Raw genomic sequence first — 20,448 nt, forward strand, 5'->3', positions numbered from 1 at the left:
ACAAATATTATCTTTGATTTCAAAATACTCTAAATTATTTTCAGGATCAAGGGATAATTTAATTGTTTCTTTAAATGTTATTTTTTTACTACACTGGGTCCTGATGTCATCCATTTTTACAGTACTGTGACTGTCCAAAGCTTTTGGATCTTGTATAACATGGGTGGCATCTGAGCATAGTAAAAAAATGTTTCAACAAACAGTTGTCCCAAGTTCCCGACCTCATAAATTATATATATATATATATATATATTTTGACTCTTAGAATCAACTCACGAGGCATTAACTTGACTTGATTGGGCATTCGAGTTGAGTTTTTGAGTTTTAAAACCATAGTCCACTGTCCACAGAACGAGTCATCTACACAATAACCACGTACAAAAACGAGGTTTGAAGCAGAGAATCAAACTAACTGTTGAGATGGAGAGGGAAAACAGAGATTTGATCAGCGCTATCAATGGATGAGGTGCAGATTTGATCAGGATTAATCTGGGAACGGTCGAATGGGATAGAGGTTGTGTTCACTACTGAATCAATGAGAATCGGATCAAATCCTTGTCGGGTCAGATTTTTTATCAAATCCGACTTCCTCTCTCATATACAAAATATAGACAAACTTCATAATCCATATACTTAAACAACATATAATATAATTTACTTAAATTTCTCACATTTTATCCGATCGGGACATGATTGAATCAGAAGGTCTGATAATCCATTGAAAGCCCTGATAGTGAACATGCATGCCTCATCTGATGAGTCTGCAATCGTTCCTGTATGTTCTGGATTAAAATTGGAAATATTTTCTTCAGAAAATTTATAAAAATAAAATAAAATTAGATTCAAGAAAAAAATTCTTGGGCAGTTTATTTTTCATTTCTAGGGAAAATTTTCTAAACTTCCATGAAGTTTATCACTCATCTTTTAGTCAAGGGCTGACACTTGGAAAGATGAACCCCATTGATCTCACCAGATGCTTTTCCCTGTATTTAATCAAATTCAGGTTCTTCAAAAACTATGAAAATGAGTTATAGGAGAGCTCATATCAATCAATATTTTTAATTTATTTATTTATTTATTTTTTTGTCAGTGGAATCATCAAAGCTGTGTTATTCGACAAGGAAAGGAAGACAAAAAAAATGTCCAAGTAGTTTTACAAGGGATTATACAAGGATCTGTTCTTATCCTACACATGAGCTGTGTACATATCTACATGAAAAGTGCTATGGCACCAATTGAATAAAATAATGTTTCTGAATAATAAAATAATTAAATAGAGATTATTGATTGAATTACAGTTGCACAAGATTTGCTATGCGAACATATGTTGTATGACGGCCTCGGCATTCCCGTTGTATTCGGCTAGAAGATGGATAGCATCTGCTCTTGGCAAAGCAAGAAATTCCTGCACCAATCCAGAACAAGACAAGGGAGCAAACGAATTAAGTTTCAATACCACAAGTAGAATCCTTCAACCATCAGCCAAAAAGATCAAGAAAGAAGGGAAGAATTCATATGGCACTCAGCCAAAATACAATTATTTTGAATAATAAAGCATGAATATTTAACAGTTTGTTCATTTAATGTTTTACATACTAAGATGTATGTAGTTAGTATGCCTTTATTATTCTCTTTTCCTTTCTTTTTTTTTATTTTTTGGGCTCTCAAATACTTGCACCAACGGTAGGTTTCTAGGGTTGGGATTTTGGAGAGAGAAGACAACTTGATGGAAAAAGTGTGGAGGATCTATTCTCCACTCACACATAATGTATTTCATATGTCCTAGAAAATACGCAAGGAAGATACTTATTACAATAGAATTAGATAAGCACTAACTACCCAAAATACCCCTATGTGAGCTTTGCACTTCCGCTAAAAATGGTGTAGATATTACTCATGCCCAACTTGCTAACAATTCTATAGATCGGAGGACTATCAAATCCTTAGAACTCAAAATACCAGGCAACTGATATCCAATATTGACAAATGGTGTGCAGATGTGTCTAATTTTCAATCTCTCTTTGCTGAAGTACTGGTCCACCTCAATGTGTTTGGTTCTATCATGTTGTACCGGATTATGAATAATAGACAACTATACAAATGCATAGGATTCTGCTAGAAGGATTTTAAGCCAAAGTAGTTCATGCACTCCATGAGCCAAAGGCCTAAACTCAACTTCTACATTAAATCTTGCAGCCAGTCTATTTTTCACTTCACCATGTGATATGGATCCCACCCACAAATGTACAATACCTTGAAGTGGGACACCTATATGACACTAATTCTGCCCAATTCGCAACAATATAAGCTTAAACTCACAAGCTACCATGATGAATGTACAACAGCCCCTTTCCTAAGGTGGACTTTAGGTACTGAGAATTCTATATGCAACATCCAAATGTGTTGTAGTCGGAACATAATAAACTGACTTATCACACTGACTGCATATGTAATGTCTGGTTGAGTCAGGGAGAGATAGATAAGGCGACCAACAAGTCTCTGATATTTGTCTTCACCAATGAGGTGTTGACCGTTGGCTCCACCAAAAGTATCATAGGGTTTTGATCCCATCATATTTATCTCTTGGAGAAGGGTGAGAATATATTTCACTAGGAAATAAAAATATCATTAGCGGACCTAGCAACTTCAACCCCAAAAAAGTAGCTCAGCTAACCAAGACCCATAATTTCAAATTCCTTTGCTAATTGACCTTCTAATTTTCTTATCTCATCTTGTTTGGTCCTAGTTACTACAACGCCGTCGACATAAACAATAACTGTAATTTTATTGTTGCAGTGGTGCTTGATGAAACGAGTGTGGTCAATCTAACTCTGTTTGTAGCCGTTATTCACCATAGTATAGTGAAATCTCTCAAACCATGGTCTAAGAGATTGTTTTTAAGTCATACAATGTCTTCTTCAGTTTGCATACTTCTCATCCAGTAAAAGAGCACTTGAAACCGAGAAGAGGAAGCAAATACACTTCTCCCAATTCACCGTGCAAAAAAAGGCATTCACATCAGGGAAGACGTGTTGTCTTTATTCTCCACTCACACATATTTATTTCATACATCTTAGAAAATACAAAGAAAGAGAGACTTGTTGTAAAGGGCCATTAAATAAATATTAATTACCCAAAATAACCCTACAAGAACTTTCCTATACCTACGTGTAGCAAAACATTGTTGATCTTCATTTCCACATTTCATATGGCTGTTTATTTATTTCCTATACTTTCAATAAACATTTTATCGCTATTTCAATCATCCACAACATTTTCGTGAAAGTTGGATATATTTCCACACAAATGGAAAATTTTCCATTTCATGGCTGAGCGAGATAAATACCAGAATCGAAATTTAGTACATTTCAATGAAACCCTCCACCTAGTTCTTAATTTTGAATGGACTCAAGATCCTCTCGTTCAATACGTCTAATAAACGACTTTATGAAAGTAGATTAAATTCCCATAACTTCTTGATCTCTTACCAAGCCAACACAAACCTTACGATTCCATTAGGCTCATTTTCTAACTGGACATCCCCATATCTTCTTTAGCTCTATATGTAATGAGCCAAGTAATTCTAGGAACAAATGCAGTTTTGTCATTAATTTATTGGTTGTATTCTTCTAGACACCATACAAATATGATTAAAAATATACATGCAAATTCTGGTCTTCTAGAGTTTGAGGCTGTAATTCAGTATGAGAAACTAATGGTCTAAAATAGATGTAACAAATAATGAAAATAGCAGTGTGCTAATATGATAGCAGACTTCACTAAGGTATCAGGGCCTCTGAGTTAATGGAGGATTAATCTGCAAGATGTGGGCCTTGTTTATAAACCAAAACAATATAAACATTACGTAAAAAAAAAAAATTATATATATATAACCAAAACAATATAAACATTAAGTTAAAAAAAAAATTATATATATATATAGATATAACGCAACGGAAGGGCCCACTTTGCTACTGTTTTTTTTTTTTCTTTTTTTTTCCCGTGTGGGGGGGATAAACCTCCCATCAAGCTATTGTTTTGTAGGGTCCATTTTTCCTCTTTTACCCCTTAACCCCCCAAAGAGGATGCCCATGCCGTAGGCATAGGCAAACTCTAGTATATAATGAAATACAAGTGTAGGGCCCACTTTGCTACTTTATTTTATTTTTTTGTGGGTAGGTGTGGGGGAGAATAAACCTCCCATCCAGCTACAGTTTTGTGAAATAAACCTCCCATCAAACTACAATTTTTGTAGGGCCCACTTTATTATCTTTCCTCTTCACCCCCTCAACTTTACTATATTTCCCTTTTTTACCCCTTTAACCCATTTTGTTGTTTTTCATCTTTTACCCCCCTCAACTTCAAAAAAATTTAATAATACCCCTCCAATTTTATTTTTGGGGGGTAACAAGTTCAGTTTGTTCAACTTTGAATTGGTATGGATATTATGAGCAAACAAAAGATCCAGACCCAGAAAAAAAAAAGTACCAAACTCGAAAGGAAACAACCATTATTAGAACTCACCATAACTTTAATTATTGCAGTTTCATCACAGATAACATCTCCAAGTGACACATGAGTTGGACTGCTACCATCTTCTTGCATTCTGTTGCTTGATGAAACGGTTACCTGAGACGATCCTGGGGTGCAAATATCTGTATTCGTCTTGGACATTTCATCAAGCTGTAAAGGTGTATTAATTTCTTTCAACAAGTCAATCTTCAAAATCCCTTCAAAGCGGTCTTTGCATTTTTGAAGCTTGAACCACTCATTATGCGTGTGAAGTGTAGCTCTCATTAGTTTCATAAGCTGCGGTTCTTTGACACCAAGCCTCCTACCCATTGCAACCTACATGGGATCAAGAATTTTCAAACAAGTGTTGACCCAAAAAAAAAAAATCCATAATCTTAAAAGAGTTGCATCAGTCCTGCTGATAGAAAAATAGGTTACATTCAAAGAAAGTTCAAACATATTAGAGAAATCACTTTAGTGAGGTGATCAAACAAAGGTCTCCGAAATTCCTATAGAACAATCAGCTCTGCCTATAAGGTGTTTTTCACAAATGAAAGTCAAAGTCGATTGCCGAATGACACGAGGGTTTGTACAAATGGCTTTTAACTAGAGATTCAGTTATCGAGTCTTTCTACCTTGGCCTCGTGAATTTTGACAGAACAATCAGCTTTGCCTATAAGGTGCTTCTCTCAAATTAAAGGCAAAGTCGGTTGCGGATTATGACACGTGAGGGTTTATACAAACAGCTTTTAACTAGAGATTCAGTTATCTAGTATTTCTTCCTTGACCTCGTGAATTTTTACAGAACAATCTGCTTTGCCTATAAGGTGCTTCTCGCAAATGAAAGGCGAAGTCGGTTGCAGATTATGACACATAAGGGACTTGCTTCCTTATGCAATTTGCTGGGGCATCTGGTTGGAAAGGAATAGGAGAACTTTTTCGGATGTTGAAAGGCCTTTCAAGAGTTGGTTTTGAACATATTAGGTATGCTGTTCAGGTAAAGGAGTGGTGCTTTTAGAGGGGTTTTCTTTGAATGGGATGTTTTATGCCCTTTGTAATGTTCTTGTTGTTTTGTATCTTTTTATTTTATGTGCTTTTCTCTAGATGGTCATCTCAACCTCTTCACTAATATATTTTGTTCTGCCTATCAAAAAAAAAAAACTAGAGATTCAGTTTTTAAGTCTTTCTTCCTTGGCCCCATGAATTTTCTTTATGTTCACCACTTAATATATTAGTCTTTCACCATTAAAACAAATATATTCTCCATTTTGATGCAACATCCTATTACATAGGAAACAAAGGGACTCGTGACTTGAAAAAATTTCCACAAATATTCTTCAAGTTAGGGTAGAATGCCACGTGCCCCGAGTAGTAGGTCTTATAGGTCATATGGCCAATGACCGAAGAAACCAAATGTATGACAGGAAAAAGAGGCCCAAGAGATCTTAATCCCGTTCAACCTAGAAACAACTACTTTTCGAGAAGACAAGACTTTCTTCCATCCTAAAACCTTATGTACCATTCAGAAACCTTGGTTCTTCAGTCAGAAGAATAAAAGAAAAGAAAGAAGAAGAAACGAAAAAATAAAAGACTCGTGAACTTTTCGAACTACATAAGCATTGATACACATTAATGGCACCAGAACTTAGGTTTATCTTCAAGGAACTGATTTCACAATCTTCTTCCATCCTAAAAGAACAACACTCAATACACTATAACTTCTTGAAAGTTCTAGACACCTGTCCTTCGACAATTTAATCAAACGATGTTCATTTCAAGTCTCTTCCCCAACATCAGCATCAGCATCATCAAACCCTTATCCCAAAAAATTGAGATCAGTTAATCAAATCTTCTTTCTAAATCCATGTCTTCTGTCAATTCAAGTTTGTCCCCACTATTACCCTAATTTTCTATTAAAACAATTGTTGAATCAAAATGAGGAAAGACCAAGTTAGCAAATTTCTGAACCATAAAGAAAGAATACCAGTAATCAATGTTATCAAAAAATACCATATGAGACCAGCATACGGTGTGCACATACGCGAAATCACATATGGCACAAAATAATTTTTCTTTCAAAAAAAAGAAAAAAAAAAAGGGAAGCAATGTTAGAAATTCAAAAGAAGAAAAATTACAAAAAAATTTAAAACAAACCTAGAATAATATATTTGTGTAACTTTCATTTTCCAAATTGGATTTAATTGATTAAATTTAGTCATTTAGTAACAAGAATAAAAGAAGTCAAGAATACAAATATTCAATAATGCATAAACCGTTAACCAACCAACCATCTCCTTCTCCAACAGATCGGTCTTTTGATAACATTAACTGGAGTATGAGACACCCGAGAGTAAAGGAAAATATAGACTCAACACTCCCCCCTCACCCATAAGGGTGGAAAGATTCCAACACATGCTGTGATATATACAGATAGGGAGAGATTTAGTATGTCATTATTCCATTGTGTTATGTACAATACTCAAAAATGAATATTGTTCATTACCAAGTGACTAGTTAGGATTTCTTTGACAACATAATAGCATCTGATATCTTGAATGGTTAGTGATGTTTTCATTGAAATTAAGTAGTAGTCAAGCTCCAGAGAATATGGGGCAGTTGAACACATATGAGCAGCAAGTCAATGCGTCTTTCTGGTAACTTGATACAGAGGAAACATAAAAGCTTAACGAATATAGAAAGGAAGGAATTGTAAAATTAGGACTGATTGGTCATGTTCAAAATTAAGCTCAACTAAGATAAATCGTTTTAAATTGTAAATGTATCTCACATTTCTATACAAAAGCAAGCTAAGCAAGCTGTTTGCCTCATAAGTATAACCTTCATGCAGCCAAATTTGTCGGTAAGTTGATATAGAAAATGGAATACAAAAATGAGCACACAAGTAATTTATGCTAAAATCATATTAACTAGGATAAATAACCTGTAGGGAAGTTGCGAGAACAGATAAAGGTATGCCTTTTGCAAGAGAATCTTCATTAGGTCTGAGCAAAGCCAACAAAGTCTCCTTCAAAGGTTTCAACAAAGTTGGATTGCTTGCTGCCAAAGGACCTAAGTGAGAACATGCGACCCTCAGAGCCCCAGAATGATCACCACAGTTGACCAAATTAAGAAATTCAACCTGATGCCACAATAGAGGTTTAGAATTTTCAGATTCCGCCAATTATTCTGTTATCATTATGGAAACATTTTTTTCCATTAATTTTCTTGCTTTTCTGAATAAGTGTGGTACCACTACAATTACCTGCTTAAGTTGGAATAGCAGAATCGGATTTTGCAAAAAAAAGTTTGTATCTGTTGAATTTATTTCCTCCACAACCTCCGAAGCCATTCCCTTACTAGCTAAATCCTTCATGTCTAGCACAAAGTCATACTTGTTATCCTCCATGCTGTTGACAATCTCTACAGCAGAATGTTTTACAGAGACCTAGAGAACAACAAATTTTCCAATTAACAATATAGCCCGATGACGCATTAAGATAAATCCATTTTTTTAGAGCTTATATTGCCACACCAATTTTTGCTAATGCCACCCAAGATGTGTGCTAATTTTTTCGTGATTTACATATGAATTGGAGTGGCATTAGCAAAAGTTGGTTTGGCAATAGAATATCTCTACAGTGTCAAGCCCTTGTTTTACTAATTGGGTACCTGTTGTTCCTCCAATGTATTTGTGCCGGTAACTTGAGCAGAAGTGAGAGGGTCTTGCTTACTGGTAGCAGTAGAAGGAAAGTCAGCAACTTCTACCTTCTCAATCCTCCCTCTCCACCTCTTACGTCTGCTCCTCTCTCCACTTACATGACTTCTGTTTCTTTGGAACCCTCGACCATATTCAGGATGATGTCTCTGACTAGTAGTGCAATCCTCGTGGTTGCTCGTCACCTCACATGCAGATCGTAATTCAACATCAGTCCCTTGTCTGCTCATGGCCTCAGCAGTACTTGCTTGAGAGGCATCCACATCAGAATTACAAATGGACGTTACGCCATCAATGTGTCTACTGGTTCCACAGTCCATGTCTAAACAAGAAAAAACTCCTGATGAATTGTTCCCTGGATTCGGTTGACACATAGGTAAGGATCTGCCATGGGTTTGTATGCTTGGTGCTAGAGAAATCAAAATATAATTTTGTAAGCAACGGAAAGCGTTCAAAATAATTGCACTGGAATAAAAATAAAGAGAGGTTATATTACCACACTGCCCCAATTCATATGTAAATCACCAAGAATTAGCACCCATCTTGGGGTACTGTTAGCAAAAGTTGGTGTGGCAATGGAATCTCTCTAAATAAATAAGCATATGGCATACCTGACAAAATGTCAAGAGAAGATGATGTAAGGCCACCGTCTACAATTCCTCTATAAATACAATATTCATGAACAAGCTCATCAAGCACAGCAACATCCAGTTTCATCCGGCATAACTCATTCTGAGACAGACAACCATGACATGAAGAATTTGACAAGAGTAAAAATTCCATTCATCCAAACACAATAATAAAGAAACACATAAAATAAATCTTAAGAATTCAAGATAACAAAATGAATTTGAAAACAGTCGGAGAATTAATTCACCCTCAAGGTTCAAGAGCTTGAAGATGAAGGATCTGGGGGAGAAAGAGTTTTGGCCAGAAGATGTGGGCCCTTGGGTCATTTTCAGTTAGTCTTCCATTGTAGGCCAAAATCAAGGGTTGTATGTCATTTGTATGAAAATACAGGGGTATCTCAAATCAATCCTTGTGGTAGCCCACTACTAGATGAACATGTAACAAGAAACGGACCTAAAGATTGTATTGATAAAAAATTGATAGAGAACCTGAAATGCCTGGAATAGATCGCCTTTATAAAAGCGCAAGCTATCAACTGCACCTTGTCTTGTCAGTTCCACAGCATGAGCAAGGGCTTGTATATCAACCTGAGTTTGAAAGCAAACAAGACGTGATGAAACATATCTTAGAAATCCCTAGACAAACAAGTTTAACACATAGTCACAAAGTCGGAGTACTGGTTTAAAATGGCAAGGGAAAACTTCAGAAAAAAAGGGGAAAAAAAGGTTGGGGGGAGAGAAAAAAGTATGAAACATACAAAATAAAAAAATAGATTAAAAATTCTAAAATTGTGTATATAAAATAATCCATTGGACATTTATTTTAATTTATTCTATGTTTTCAATATAAAATGTGCTCAAATAAAATTATATATGTATGATGCTAAAAAAGTCTGTAGGTGCCAGCTAGCTTAGTTGGTAAAGTCTTTGGGCGATGATATCAGAGACCTGGGTTCAAATCCCGCCAGCACCAAGTTATTGAACTCATTAAAAACGTGCTTACCGATCAAAAAGAATGCTAAAAAGGTTTACTCATTAGTATATTTTTTATCAAAATAATACAATATTACAAAAACTTGAAAACTACAACATCAAGATATTAGCATCAAATCTCATATTTTTTTGATCGGTATCCTCATATTTCTACATTTATGAATCACCAAATTCTATTATGTATCAACTCCCACATTAAACAACATTCATGAATAAAATAAAAAACAACCATAAGAGTACAAAGAAGGTATTTGGTTTTAGTTTTTTAATTTTTTTTTGTGTGTGGTGGGGGGGTTGAAAACGTAAAAAAACGAGAGTTTTTCAAAAGAACGCATTTTTTATCGTTTTAATCGCCAGAGGTATAAGACGTGTTTTAAACGCGTTTATTTTTTTCAACAATAAATAACAATAAAAAAAACGCCATTTTTTGTTACTATGGTTTAACATAAGAAACCGCACCTCATCAAAAGGAGGTGCCTCATACAGGCTTTCCTGGGGAATTGGAGGCGGGTCACGTTCTTCAAGAAGCAACCTCTCGGTGAGATCTGAGATGGGTGATGGAACACCTTCACGAAAACAAAATCCTTTGTGTATGCTGCACATTATTGGGAAAAGACTGAGGAGTTACCAACTGGAGGTCGATAACAAATGTAAATATTATCATGTTTGATATTATCTAAAATGGAGAAAACTAAAGCTGATGAATGACCTTATCAAGTATCTCAATGTCATTGAAAAAAACGGGTCATATGCATTCAGGTAAGCTCTTAGAACAGATGATAATAATCCAGCAATGTCGAACCTCCGCCTTTCAGACCACTGAAACAGATATAACATGTAAGATAATCCATCTAGTAACTACAACTGCTACAGGAAGTCTCATCCCGGATAAATGCCCATATAATACAACTTCATGAACATCAAGCACATTAATTGCATTGCTTATCTAAAAAACTGATCGGCTGAGATTAGATCTAAAATGATAAAAAGTAATCTCCAATCATTTAATAAATAAATCTACGCAATGAATCCATGAAAAGAAAAGAAAAAGCACAAAAGGTATATTACAGAATGAAAAAATATTGGAAAGACAAATGAGAAATAAAGTAGCCATTAGTAACACCAAACAACTGTTTCAAGTGTGGTATCCAAAGCATCAAGACATGCAACAGAAAATTTTAAGTGAAGAACATATTACATGTTCCAGATGGTCAAACTATGTTTAGGGCATGAACAATGCACTCGGGGTCGAATAATGACTCCATTATTTTCCTCTGCCTACCAATTTTTTCAGAAGTGATCCGAAACTCAGAAATATGGAACACTTCCAGAAGTTTTGCCCATAATTTCACAGAAGAATTTGAAAGATTAAAATGATGAAACTAAACTAAGTATAAATCCAAACTAAACTAAACTAAACTAAGAATTTGCCCATTATCCCCATTTTTATTTCTGATTGTGACAGAAGCCTTGGGAAAACTGTTTAGGAGGGGGGTGGAGATAGGGAGATTATCCGGTTTTAGAGTATCCAGTGAGGGCCCGTTGATATCACACTTGCAATTCGCTGACGATACCTTAGTTTTCTTAGATCCTTCTAGAGAATAAGTGAGAGTGCTTAAGGTTTTATTGTGTTGCTTTGAAGCAATTTCAGGTTTACACGTCAATCTGCAGAAAAGCAAGTTGTTTGGGGTTGGTGAGGTGCAGGGTCTTCAGGTTTTAGCTACCACTTTGGGGTGCAGGAGTGACATGCTTCCTTCGTCCTATTTAGGCTTACCTCTACGGGCTCCGTATTGCAGTAAAAACATTTGGGAGGGAGTTATCGAGAAAATGGAAAAGAAATTGAGTACCTGGAAAGCTAAATACCTCTCAAAAGGGGGTAAGGTAACGTTGATTAAGAGTACTTTAACGAGTATTCCGATTTATTTTTTATCCATGTTTTCGATGCCACAATCTGTGGAGGTTAGGATTGAAAGACTTATGAAGAATTTTCTGTGGAATGACAATAATGGCGGTAAAAAGTATCATTTGGTGAATTGGAGGATAGTATGCACTCCTAAGAAGAATGGAGGTCTGGGGATTCGGGGGCTAAGACTAACTAATAAAGCTCTCCTGGGCAAGTGGCTATGGAGATTCGGGGAAGAAAGAGATAACTTGTGGAGGAAAGTGATTAAGGCAAAATATGAAGAGAAAAGATTTGGGTGGTATAGTGGAGAACCCACAGGGACTTATGGCTGTAACGTGTGGAGAGGTATTATGAAGGTTGCCGAGAAGTTTGAAAGGGGAATCAGATACAAAGTTGGGACGGGGGACAAGGTCAGATTTTGGGAGGATTTATGGTGTGGAACTTCAACTCTGTCTACTCAATTCCCATCCTTGTACGCTTGCTCGTTGAAAAAAAATAGTTCAGTAAGACAATGTCTGATTCGGGATGGGAACACGGACTCTTGGGATCTGGGTTTTAGGAGGTACTTTAACGATTGGGAATTGACAAATGTTACATCTCTTCTAGATCTCCTCAATTCGACTCAATTAAGAGAGAACGAGCCAGATAGAAGGGAATGGCTCAAGGCTAAGGATAAGAAATTTTCTGTTAAGTCATTCTATTATTGCTTGTTGCCGGAGGGTGAGATTTATGCCCTTCCATCCATTGTTTGGTCCGTTCCTGTCCCCTCTAAGGTGTCTTTCTTTCTTTGGTTGGTCTCATTGGGAAGAATCCTCACCTTGGATAATTTGATCTATCGAGGGTGGATTACTCCAAATTTTTGCTTTCTTTGTTCTAGGGACGGGGAGTCTATAAACCACATACTTGTTCATTGTCCTTTTACTCGAGGTATTTGGATGTTTTTCTTATCCCGTTTCCAGATGGATTTGGTACTTCCTTCATATTTTTTGGCGCTTGTGGAGGGTTGGAGTTTAAATATATTTGATTCTAGAAAGAAGCTTCTATGGGCTATCCTGCCATTTGCAATTGCTTGGGGTCTTTGGAGAGAACGCAATAACAGGGTTTTTCATAGCAAGGAGAGCTCGTCTCACACTGTGATCTTGGAGATCTTGGGTTTGCTCTTCCTTTGGTCAAAGTTGAATAGAGACTTTGAGGGAGTGTGTTTTCAAGACTTTGTTTTTAATTGGGATAACATGTGTGGATTGTAGTCCCAAGTAGGGCGTGTTATTTTGCTTTCTTTCTCTTTTCTTGTTGTTTTCTAGTCTTGTTGTTTGGGGGCTACCTCAGCCTCCCGTTTGCCTTTCAATTTATATAATTTATATTTATCAAAAAAATAAATCCAAAGAACCATCAAACTCCAGTCAATTAGATGAATTGAATATTCTAAATTTGGTAGCACTCTAAAAGAGTAAACTTTGGTTTATATGGATCCTATTCATTTGACACCACAGGACAAAATAACATTGCCAAAAATTGAAAAAGTAATCCATTTATTCATCAGAAGAAAAGTCCCATTTGAAACCAGAATGGATTTTCCTTGATATCTGACACAATGCATGAAAGGATCCCTGAACAAGCATAGGATGTTCTGCAAATCATTATGAAAACTACTTATGTTATTATTTGACCATTGCATTTTTTTCATTTATAACTGCCAAGATTTAGAATTTCATCTTTTACCATGCTTAAAATTACTTCTTTTTTCTGCTAACTTTAAATTTTACCCACTTAAAAAAAGAATAAAAAAATTGAAAGCAGTGTAGTGAAGGGCGAAAGGCGCACTTAAGGTGCAAAGGCCTCCTAGTGCCTAAGGCGCAAGGCGAGGCGCACGCCTAAGTAAAGTAAGGCACAATTAAATTATAAAAATTAAATTAGTAAATAGTGAAAGGTGTGTTCTAGATATTTAACACTTATAACATGTACAAATGTGAGTTTTTACAAACAAGTTAAAGCATTCAACACTTCAAGAGGAAGAATGATCAATAGTAAAAGAAAAACTAGAAAGGAATAAGGAGAAAAAAAAAAGAAGGGAAGACAAAAAAGTAAAAATAGATCAACATGTGCTGTTGCTGCTATGACAGAACAACAACTATGACTATCAATGGGTGGGTTCTGGTCATGCTTGATTGAGCACTAACCAAACCATAAAAAGGTGGACTCAACCTTGAACTAGCTCAATACCCTTATCGAGCAACTAAGTCCGAATGGGCTTGGGCTGAGTAAAAATCACTAAATGTAAAATTCAATATTTTTAATGGTAAAAAGTTGAACTTTCCAAATAAATTTTATTTTGTGTGTATAAAGTATACAATCAAATCTGAAATTAGTGTCTTAACTGAATAAATCCATTCATTTTTAGTGAGACGCACGCCTGGTGCGGCTTGCGTCTTGACTAAGGCATAGTCAAGGTGCACGTCTTCGTGTGCCTCACTTAAACTGCCTCGTCTCACATGTATTAAGGCGCCTTCGATCCGCCTCGCCTTGAGGCATACTAAGGCGCTCGCCAAGCCTACAATGATTGAAAGTACAAAATGTAATTTTATTAAGAAAAGTGTTGATGACGGTTGAGATGACCATCACTATACAAAAGCGACACAATTAATCTACACATCTCATCCCATTTAAACCCAAAATCTTCAACAAAGACAACCCCCCCCCCCCCCCCCCAAAAAAAAAAAAAAAAAAAACACTAAATTCTACAAACAATACTAATAATGAGATCTTGGATCGATAGGTCCTTCCCCTTGAACTCGCAGTTGTTTCTCTCCTTCCAAATTCCTCAACAAACAAAAAAAGAAAATAGGTACTAGAGAATCCTCTCTACCCCAAAAAGCTAAGGATTGCCAACTCTTAAATAGCAACCAAAAAAAATAAGCGGAATAATGAAATGGAGACAATAAATGGGTCCACAATTTTCAAGTTTTCATAACAAATATTTAGCAAACAAATTAAAAAAGTAAAACTAACATCATTATAAGCCAAGCTCGACTACTATGATGGAAACCTTGATATTTGACACTTCACCTAAATTGGTAAGTCCAGCAAATGTGCCACGATCCCACCAGTGAGCCTAGCCAAGCCAAAGAAAGGGCTTATGAGATCGAGGGGTTGAAGTAGAGCCATCCTGTGTGTTGGATAGAATGGCACAGAGACTTGTGAGTTTAGTACCACATCAACAGGGTAGATGTTCGGAACCTGGACTATAAGAGCAAGCTTGACCCCATCTAATACAACACATTTTAAAACAATGCGAGGTAAAATGCAAAGTGGACAATATCGTAGTGGTGTGAACCAAAGGAACTACAAGTGGTATCAGAGCCAAGGATAGCTCCTCCTGGTGGATGAAGAGAATGTCATAATCCCACTGGTGCGTCTGGCGAGACCAGGCCAGCAAAAGGCTACTGAAACTACGGGTTCGAAGTGGAGCCATCTTGTGTTGGATGGAATGGTAGAGGGAGTTATGAATTCAGTCCTATATCGATGGAGTAGAGTTCGAAGACTAGACCATAAAAACAAACTTGACCATATCTCGTACAATGTGTTTTAAAGCCGTGCGGAGTAAAACCCCACATGGACAATATCGTACTAGCGTGGGCCAAGGGTGCTACAAAATACATCAAAGCATGAGAAATCGACTCCTACAGTCGGTATTCTTATTAAGAATATATTTCTCCTTCAATGAAAAAGAAAGTAGCGTGTTACCAACCCTTGTATACTTGGCCATGGAGGAAGCAATCATATAGCCCTTGCTATTTTAATACTTAACTTATAGAAATGTTGTTTCACCAACAAACCGAACCTCCTCACTTTGTATACAATACATTCAAAGGCATATAAGACAGCTATATTGGCTAAGTCACATGAGGTAGATGATACTTTTTGTGTCCTAGAGGAAGATGTTGGATTTCAATCACTAGTCACAAGTTATTTTCTTAAAGAAACTACAAGTTTGTACATGAGCCTTCATGATCCACCATGAAGCAGACTCCAATCTTGTTATTATGAACTTGGAACTCCTAAGAAAAATATGAACATAAACTAACAAAATATAATACCAAAAAGTAATGTGTCAATTGAAATATAAAATACAGATTACTTCATTTGCCACGGGAGAGGTCTGATCATCTTTGTCAAATATGAGCGCAAGAAGGACATGCTTAAACTCCTCATACGCTTCCTGAAACACAAGCATAAACACATGTCAACACCCACTAGGAAGCAAAGATGCAATTGGATTCAAACAAATACGCCTAATCATTATACATACAAATGTCCTTTTTCCAAGTGAACTAATGTAATCATACAAGGATATGGTTTGTTAGACCTTATGCCAGGAAAGTTGTTTGTTTTAGTTATAAAGGTGATAAATCACTAATGATTTAAGGAAGAGTGCCTTTTTGTTAAGCAAGATTGATGCAGGACGATGTCCCCATCTAAGATGGTTAAAGGTATGTTTGGGAACCTGAAAATTGGACGGATCTAAATTCTTAGAAGTCAAATTAGGTATGTTCGATTGTTGATACTACCAAAACTTGTAAATGCCCTAATTTCATTATATGCTTTGGTAGAACTTATTTCCAGAAATTCTTTTCCATTAACTCTTAGATGTATTAATTCACTAATAATTAAGGGTACCATCATATGAGTGCTTTCCCATTAAGCAAGATGGTTTAGGTTTTTTTAGGATGGGAAAGCTGGACTTGATGGTTTTGGGCTATGTTACCTGGTTCAAGTTTGAATTCGAGTTCATTGTTTGCCACTATAGAACGAAATCTAGTTCTTAAGGGTAGAAAGAGATGATTCATTTCTCAGTTCAATAGTTCGATTCACTTGTATATAATTCAAGCATTTTTTATAGATAGTATGTACGCAAGTTACAAGTCTATCACAATGTTGAAAAGTCTTGAGTTATATATATATATATATATGGGTGGCGTTCGGAGGCCCTAAAGAGAGTCAAACATTTTTTTCAATGTATGGGTTAGAAGTTTTGAAATGGGCTGAATAGATCATCCTCACCAAAAATCAGCTCATTCCAAAACTTCTAACCCATATTTTGAAAAATGTTTGGCACAATGTTTGGCTCTCTTTAGGGCCTCCAAACGCTTTCCTATATATCTATATATATATATATATAGCCTAAACCGAGGTCCTCATTTGGGCCATGTGGACTGCCACATTGGTCCAAATGACACAGCCCTCTAGATTTCATGGTCTAGATTGGATTTGAAAAATAAAATTGAACAAAAAATCATTTTTTGCTAGATCTACTTCCAACATGGTTTGCCATTGAACTCCCAATTTTAAAATTTAAACCCAATGGTGAAAAAGTGTCCTTTTTAAAATTTTTTTTTTAAGTTATCACTATTTTGGATTTTGTGTTGTATAATCATGTGGCACCCAATCGTGTTTTATATTTGTGTGTTTACTTTTGGTTTTATATTATTTTTAATATGCAACATGAACACACACACAAAACGCATATTCATATATATACACACACACGCACACACGAAAAAAAAACATTGGAGAATCACCTCGTGAAGGACCTTTTCTTCACCCTAGGACACCCTTCTAATCCTCTCTTTTCAAAGCCCCCAACGCACGGCAAAGGGAAGAATAGCCCACAAGAATCTCTTCCTACTGGAGAAAACATTATGAGTCCACCCTAGGAAAAAATAAAGGACCTCCAAAGGAAATACCCATTCCAACTGAAAGGGAGAAAGAAAATACGACCAAATCCCGGTGGAGAAAGGACATTGAATTAGAAGATGATTCCCCATTATTTTTACAAAGAAAATACAAATTTGGCGTTGAGAAGCCACGCTTAATCAGATTATCAAGATTTAGAATTTTCCCAAGGGAAGTTGAACAAATGAAGAAGGTAATTTTAGATAGGACAAGAGGAGACCAAATTACAGTTTCTAGAAAAGCTAAATTAAAATAATGAAAGGGCACTTCATGGAATGAGCGAACAATGAATCTTTTGTCTTTGCTCACACATCACTCTTTGTGATCCTCCTCATTCTCAACAAAATGGTGGGAGTAATAAGATTGAGAAGTAATGCCACCTCATTGAAATTTTCATTTCACCTAACCAAATGAAATTTTCGCTTCTCATCCTTATCATGCCATAAGAAGTCCCTCATTAGTTTATCAATTTTGGTCTCCACCACCTTCGAGATCGAAAATAAGGCAAGCAAATAAATTAAAATGCTAGCGACAAATTTCTCATTTTCAATAGATACCTCGCTTTCCAAGAACTAAGCCTCTTCCCAAATCTTTCTAACACCTGAACCCAAATCCTAGTGCTACTATAAGGTGCACCTAGAGGAACACTTCAATACAAGGACGGGAGGGCATCATAACGACAGCCCAAAATGGCAGCCAATGTTGGGAGATCAGACGTCATCTCGACCCCAAACAACTTTTCTTTATGAAGGTTGATGTGCAACCCAAAAATTGCCTCAAGACAGCATAACATAGCTCTCGAATATCTCACCTGATCTTTTAACTCCTCAGGAAACACAATTTTCATCAGCAAATTAAAGATGGCCGAAACTCATTAACCCTAACCCCCAACAGGGCCCCTTTGTTAACCGCTCTAGAGATCAATCTACTCAACGCCTCCGTCACTTAAACAAACAGAAATGGAGATAGGGGATTGCCTTGCCTCAGCTCTCTAGAACCCCTAAAAAAGCCAGCGAGAAACCCATTCACTAAAATCAAGAAGGAAGTTGAGGTTACACACTTCATAATCCACCTAATCTATTTCTCTCCAAAGCCCATCCTTACCAATTACCATCATGTACTCCAAAAAATTCATACTCACATGGTCACATGCCTTCTGAATGTCAATTTTTTCCACTACTACAATTTTTGTGTCCTTCACTCTAGAGTTGATGCATTCGTTTGCAATGAGAACCCCATCAAGAATTTATCTTCCCTTTACAAAAGCCCCTTGTTTTGGACCAATCAAGTCTTGTAACAATTCCTTCAGGCTTGAGGCTAGAACTTTTACCATAATCTTGTAGACTGACCGTACCAAACTGATGGGTCTGAAATTTCCAAGGCAAAGCACAATATGCCCAGAAAGTAAAATATTAGACTCAATTTGCATTTTGAGCTATAAAAAGCAAGGCTGCAATTCCCCTATTATACTCTAATAAAGTTTATATTTCAACTATAAATTAAATAAAGAAAATTAACACCATTTGATCACAAAATTTCTGGATTAATAAACCCTTCTCCAGGATAAATTCTTGATGCCCATATTTCTAAGATTTCCCCAAAATAACAAAAATTAAACCCATAGATTAGGTTCTATTTCAACTATAAATTAAATAAAAATAACACCATTTGTTCCCAGAATCTCTAGATTAAAAACTCTAGATAAATTCTATACTCCCAAGTTCCTAAGATTTCATTAAAATAGCAGAAATAAATCCCACAAAAAATTCAGATTAGGGATGAACGATAAATACCGGATAGGCATCAAGAGCACAAGGAGCAAGGGATGTCCGCAGACATTCAATGGCGGAATTTCGATCCTCAATGGTCCCTCTTCTTAAAAGCTCCATAAATTTCTGCCCATAAATAAAAAATTCAAAAATCCCTTCATCTTAATTGCATCAAAAATTCAAAAAATAAAAAAAGACGAATTATGAATAAAATTACCTGCTTTTGTAATCGAAAGAGAAGTCGATGATCATCGAGGATGAAAGGCGCGTGGATTCGAAGGAGATCAATGGCGGAATCAACATCACCGATCTCTAACAGCTGTCTAATCTGACGAATTAACAAACGCGAACGATAAGACGAAGATGAAGGAGAAGATGGAGAAGAAGGAGAGGGAGAGATAGTTGAATCTTCAATCAAGTTTTCAGATTTTGCGAAATCAATAACTAGGGCATCGAGTGCTTCCCAGTTCACGGGCATCGATTCCATTTTTAATTTTTTTTTTTTTAGTTTTTGATTCTCAGTTTCTCGCTTTGGGGAGACGAGAGAGAAATCTGAGTGTTTTTTGCCTCTTTAATGGGGAAATTGGGGGAGATTTTGAAATATCCCTCCACATTTTTGTGAACATTTGAGATACCCTGTATTGTCAAACTTATGATATGATATACCCCCCTGACCTCAATTTTCTTTATATTACGTAAAATGACTCAAATACCCTTATCTTTAATTTTTAAATAAAATCCCTTGTGTTCTATTCTTTTTTCTTTTTCTTTTTCTTGATTCTCAATTTGCAAACTTTTTGGAGATAAGAGAGAGATTTTAGTACCTTTGTTTGTTTGATGGGAAACTTTGGGGCATATTCCTAACATTTAGGCTTTGGATTTCCATCTAAATTCAGTTGTAACTTGCTTGTGTTATTGTTGTAGGGTTTTGTTAACATGTGTCCTAAAGACACACATTAAAGTGCATTAAATATACCTTTGGGTCTGAATTTTGTATCCCCAAATATGCGTTCCCATTGTGTGTTTAATGGACTTTTACGTGTACCTTTAGGCCACACGTTAATAAGACCCATTGTTGTAATAACTTGGAATTTGTACCATGGTTTTATACTACTAGTGCTACTATTGATTGTCAATGCTCAAAGAACTAATCAAACTGTAATAATGCAAATAGTTAGAATCTATAGCCATTCCTCC

The 20,448-nt window shown here is 36.1% G+C and overlaps 1 protein-coding gene across 3 annotated transcripts; it reads right to left on the reverse strand.

Moving 5' to 3' along the window:
- Positions 1 to 480: 480 nt before the first annotated feature.
- Positions 481 to 19,863, reverse strand: LOC147403753 (Ran-binding protein in the microtubule-organising centre protein). 3 transcript variants are annotated; one of them, XM_086439470.1, is made up of 13 exons: positions 19,469 to 19,861; positions 19,276 to 19,377; positions 15,888 to 15,968; positions 10,559 to 10,668; positions 10,309 to 10,444; positions 9,346 to 9,444; positions 8,839 to 8,959; positions 8,182 to 8,636; positions 7,775 to 7,957; positions 7,454 to 7,651; positions 4,525 to 4,848; positions 1,297 to 1,405; positions 481 to 983 (listed from the first exon to the last, which is right to left on the reverse strand). In XM_086439470.1, exons 1-12 carry the CDS (start codon positions 19,736 to 19,738, stop codon positions 1,313 to 1,315), a joined length of 2,172 nt encoding a protein of 723 aa, XP_086295596.1. In that variant the 5' UTR covers positions 19,739 to 19,861; the 3' UTR covers positions 481 to 983; positions 1,297 to 1,312. The 3 variants fall into 3 exon arrangements, with proteins under 3 accessions (XP_086295596.1, XP_086295597.1, XP_086295595.1); XM_086439471.1 differs by lacking the exon at positions 481 to 983 and having other exon boundaries at positions 1,127 to 1,405; positions 8,182 to 8,582; positions 19,469 to 19,863; XM_086439469.1 differs by lacking the exon at positions 481 to 983 and having other exon boundaries at positions 1,127 to 1,405.
- Between the last annotated feature and the right edge of the window lie 585 nt (positions 19,864 to 20,448).

This window comes from Akebia trifoliata, chromosome 4 (assembly GCF_017979445.1).
Source record: "Akebia trifoliata isolate Shusen 1 chromosome 4, ASM1797944v1, whole genome shotgun sequence".
NCBI lineage: Eukaryota > Viridiplantae > Streptophyta > Magnoliopsida > Ranunculales > Lardizabalaceae > Akebia > Akebia trifoliata.

Excerpts from the sequence above, each read along its gene's own strand:
- LOC147403753 (XM_086439470.1), bottom strand. The coding sequence starts at position 19,738 with ATGGAATCGATGCCCGTGAACTGGGAAGCACTCGATGCCCTAGTTATT. Across the intron at positions 7,958-8,181 it reads ATACATTGGAGGAACAACAG|GTCTCTGTAAAACATTCTGC; the intron begins GTACCCAATTAG and ends GTTGTTCTCTAG. Across the intron at positions 1,406-4,524 it reads CTGCAATAATTAAAGTTATG|GAATTTCTTGCTTTGCCAAG; the intron begins GTGAGTTCTAAT and ends GGATTGGTGCAG.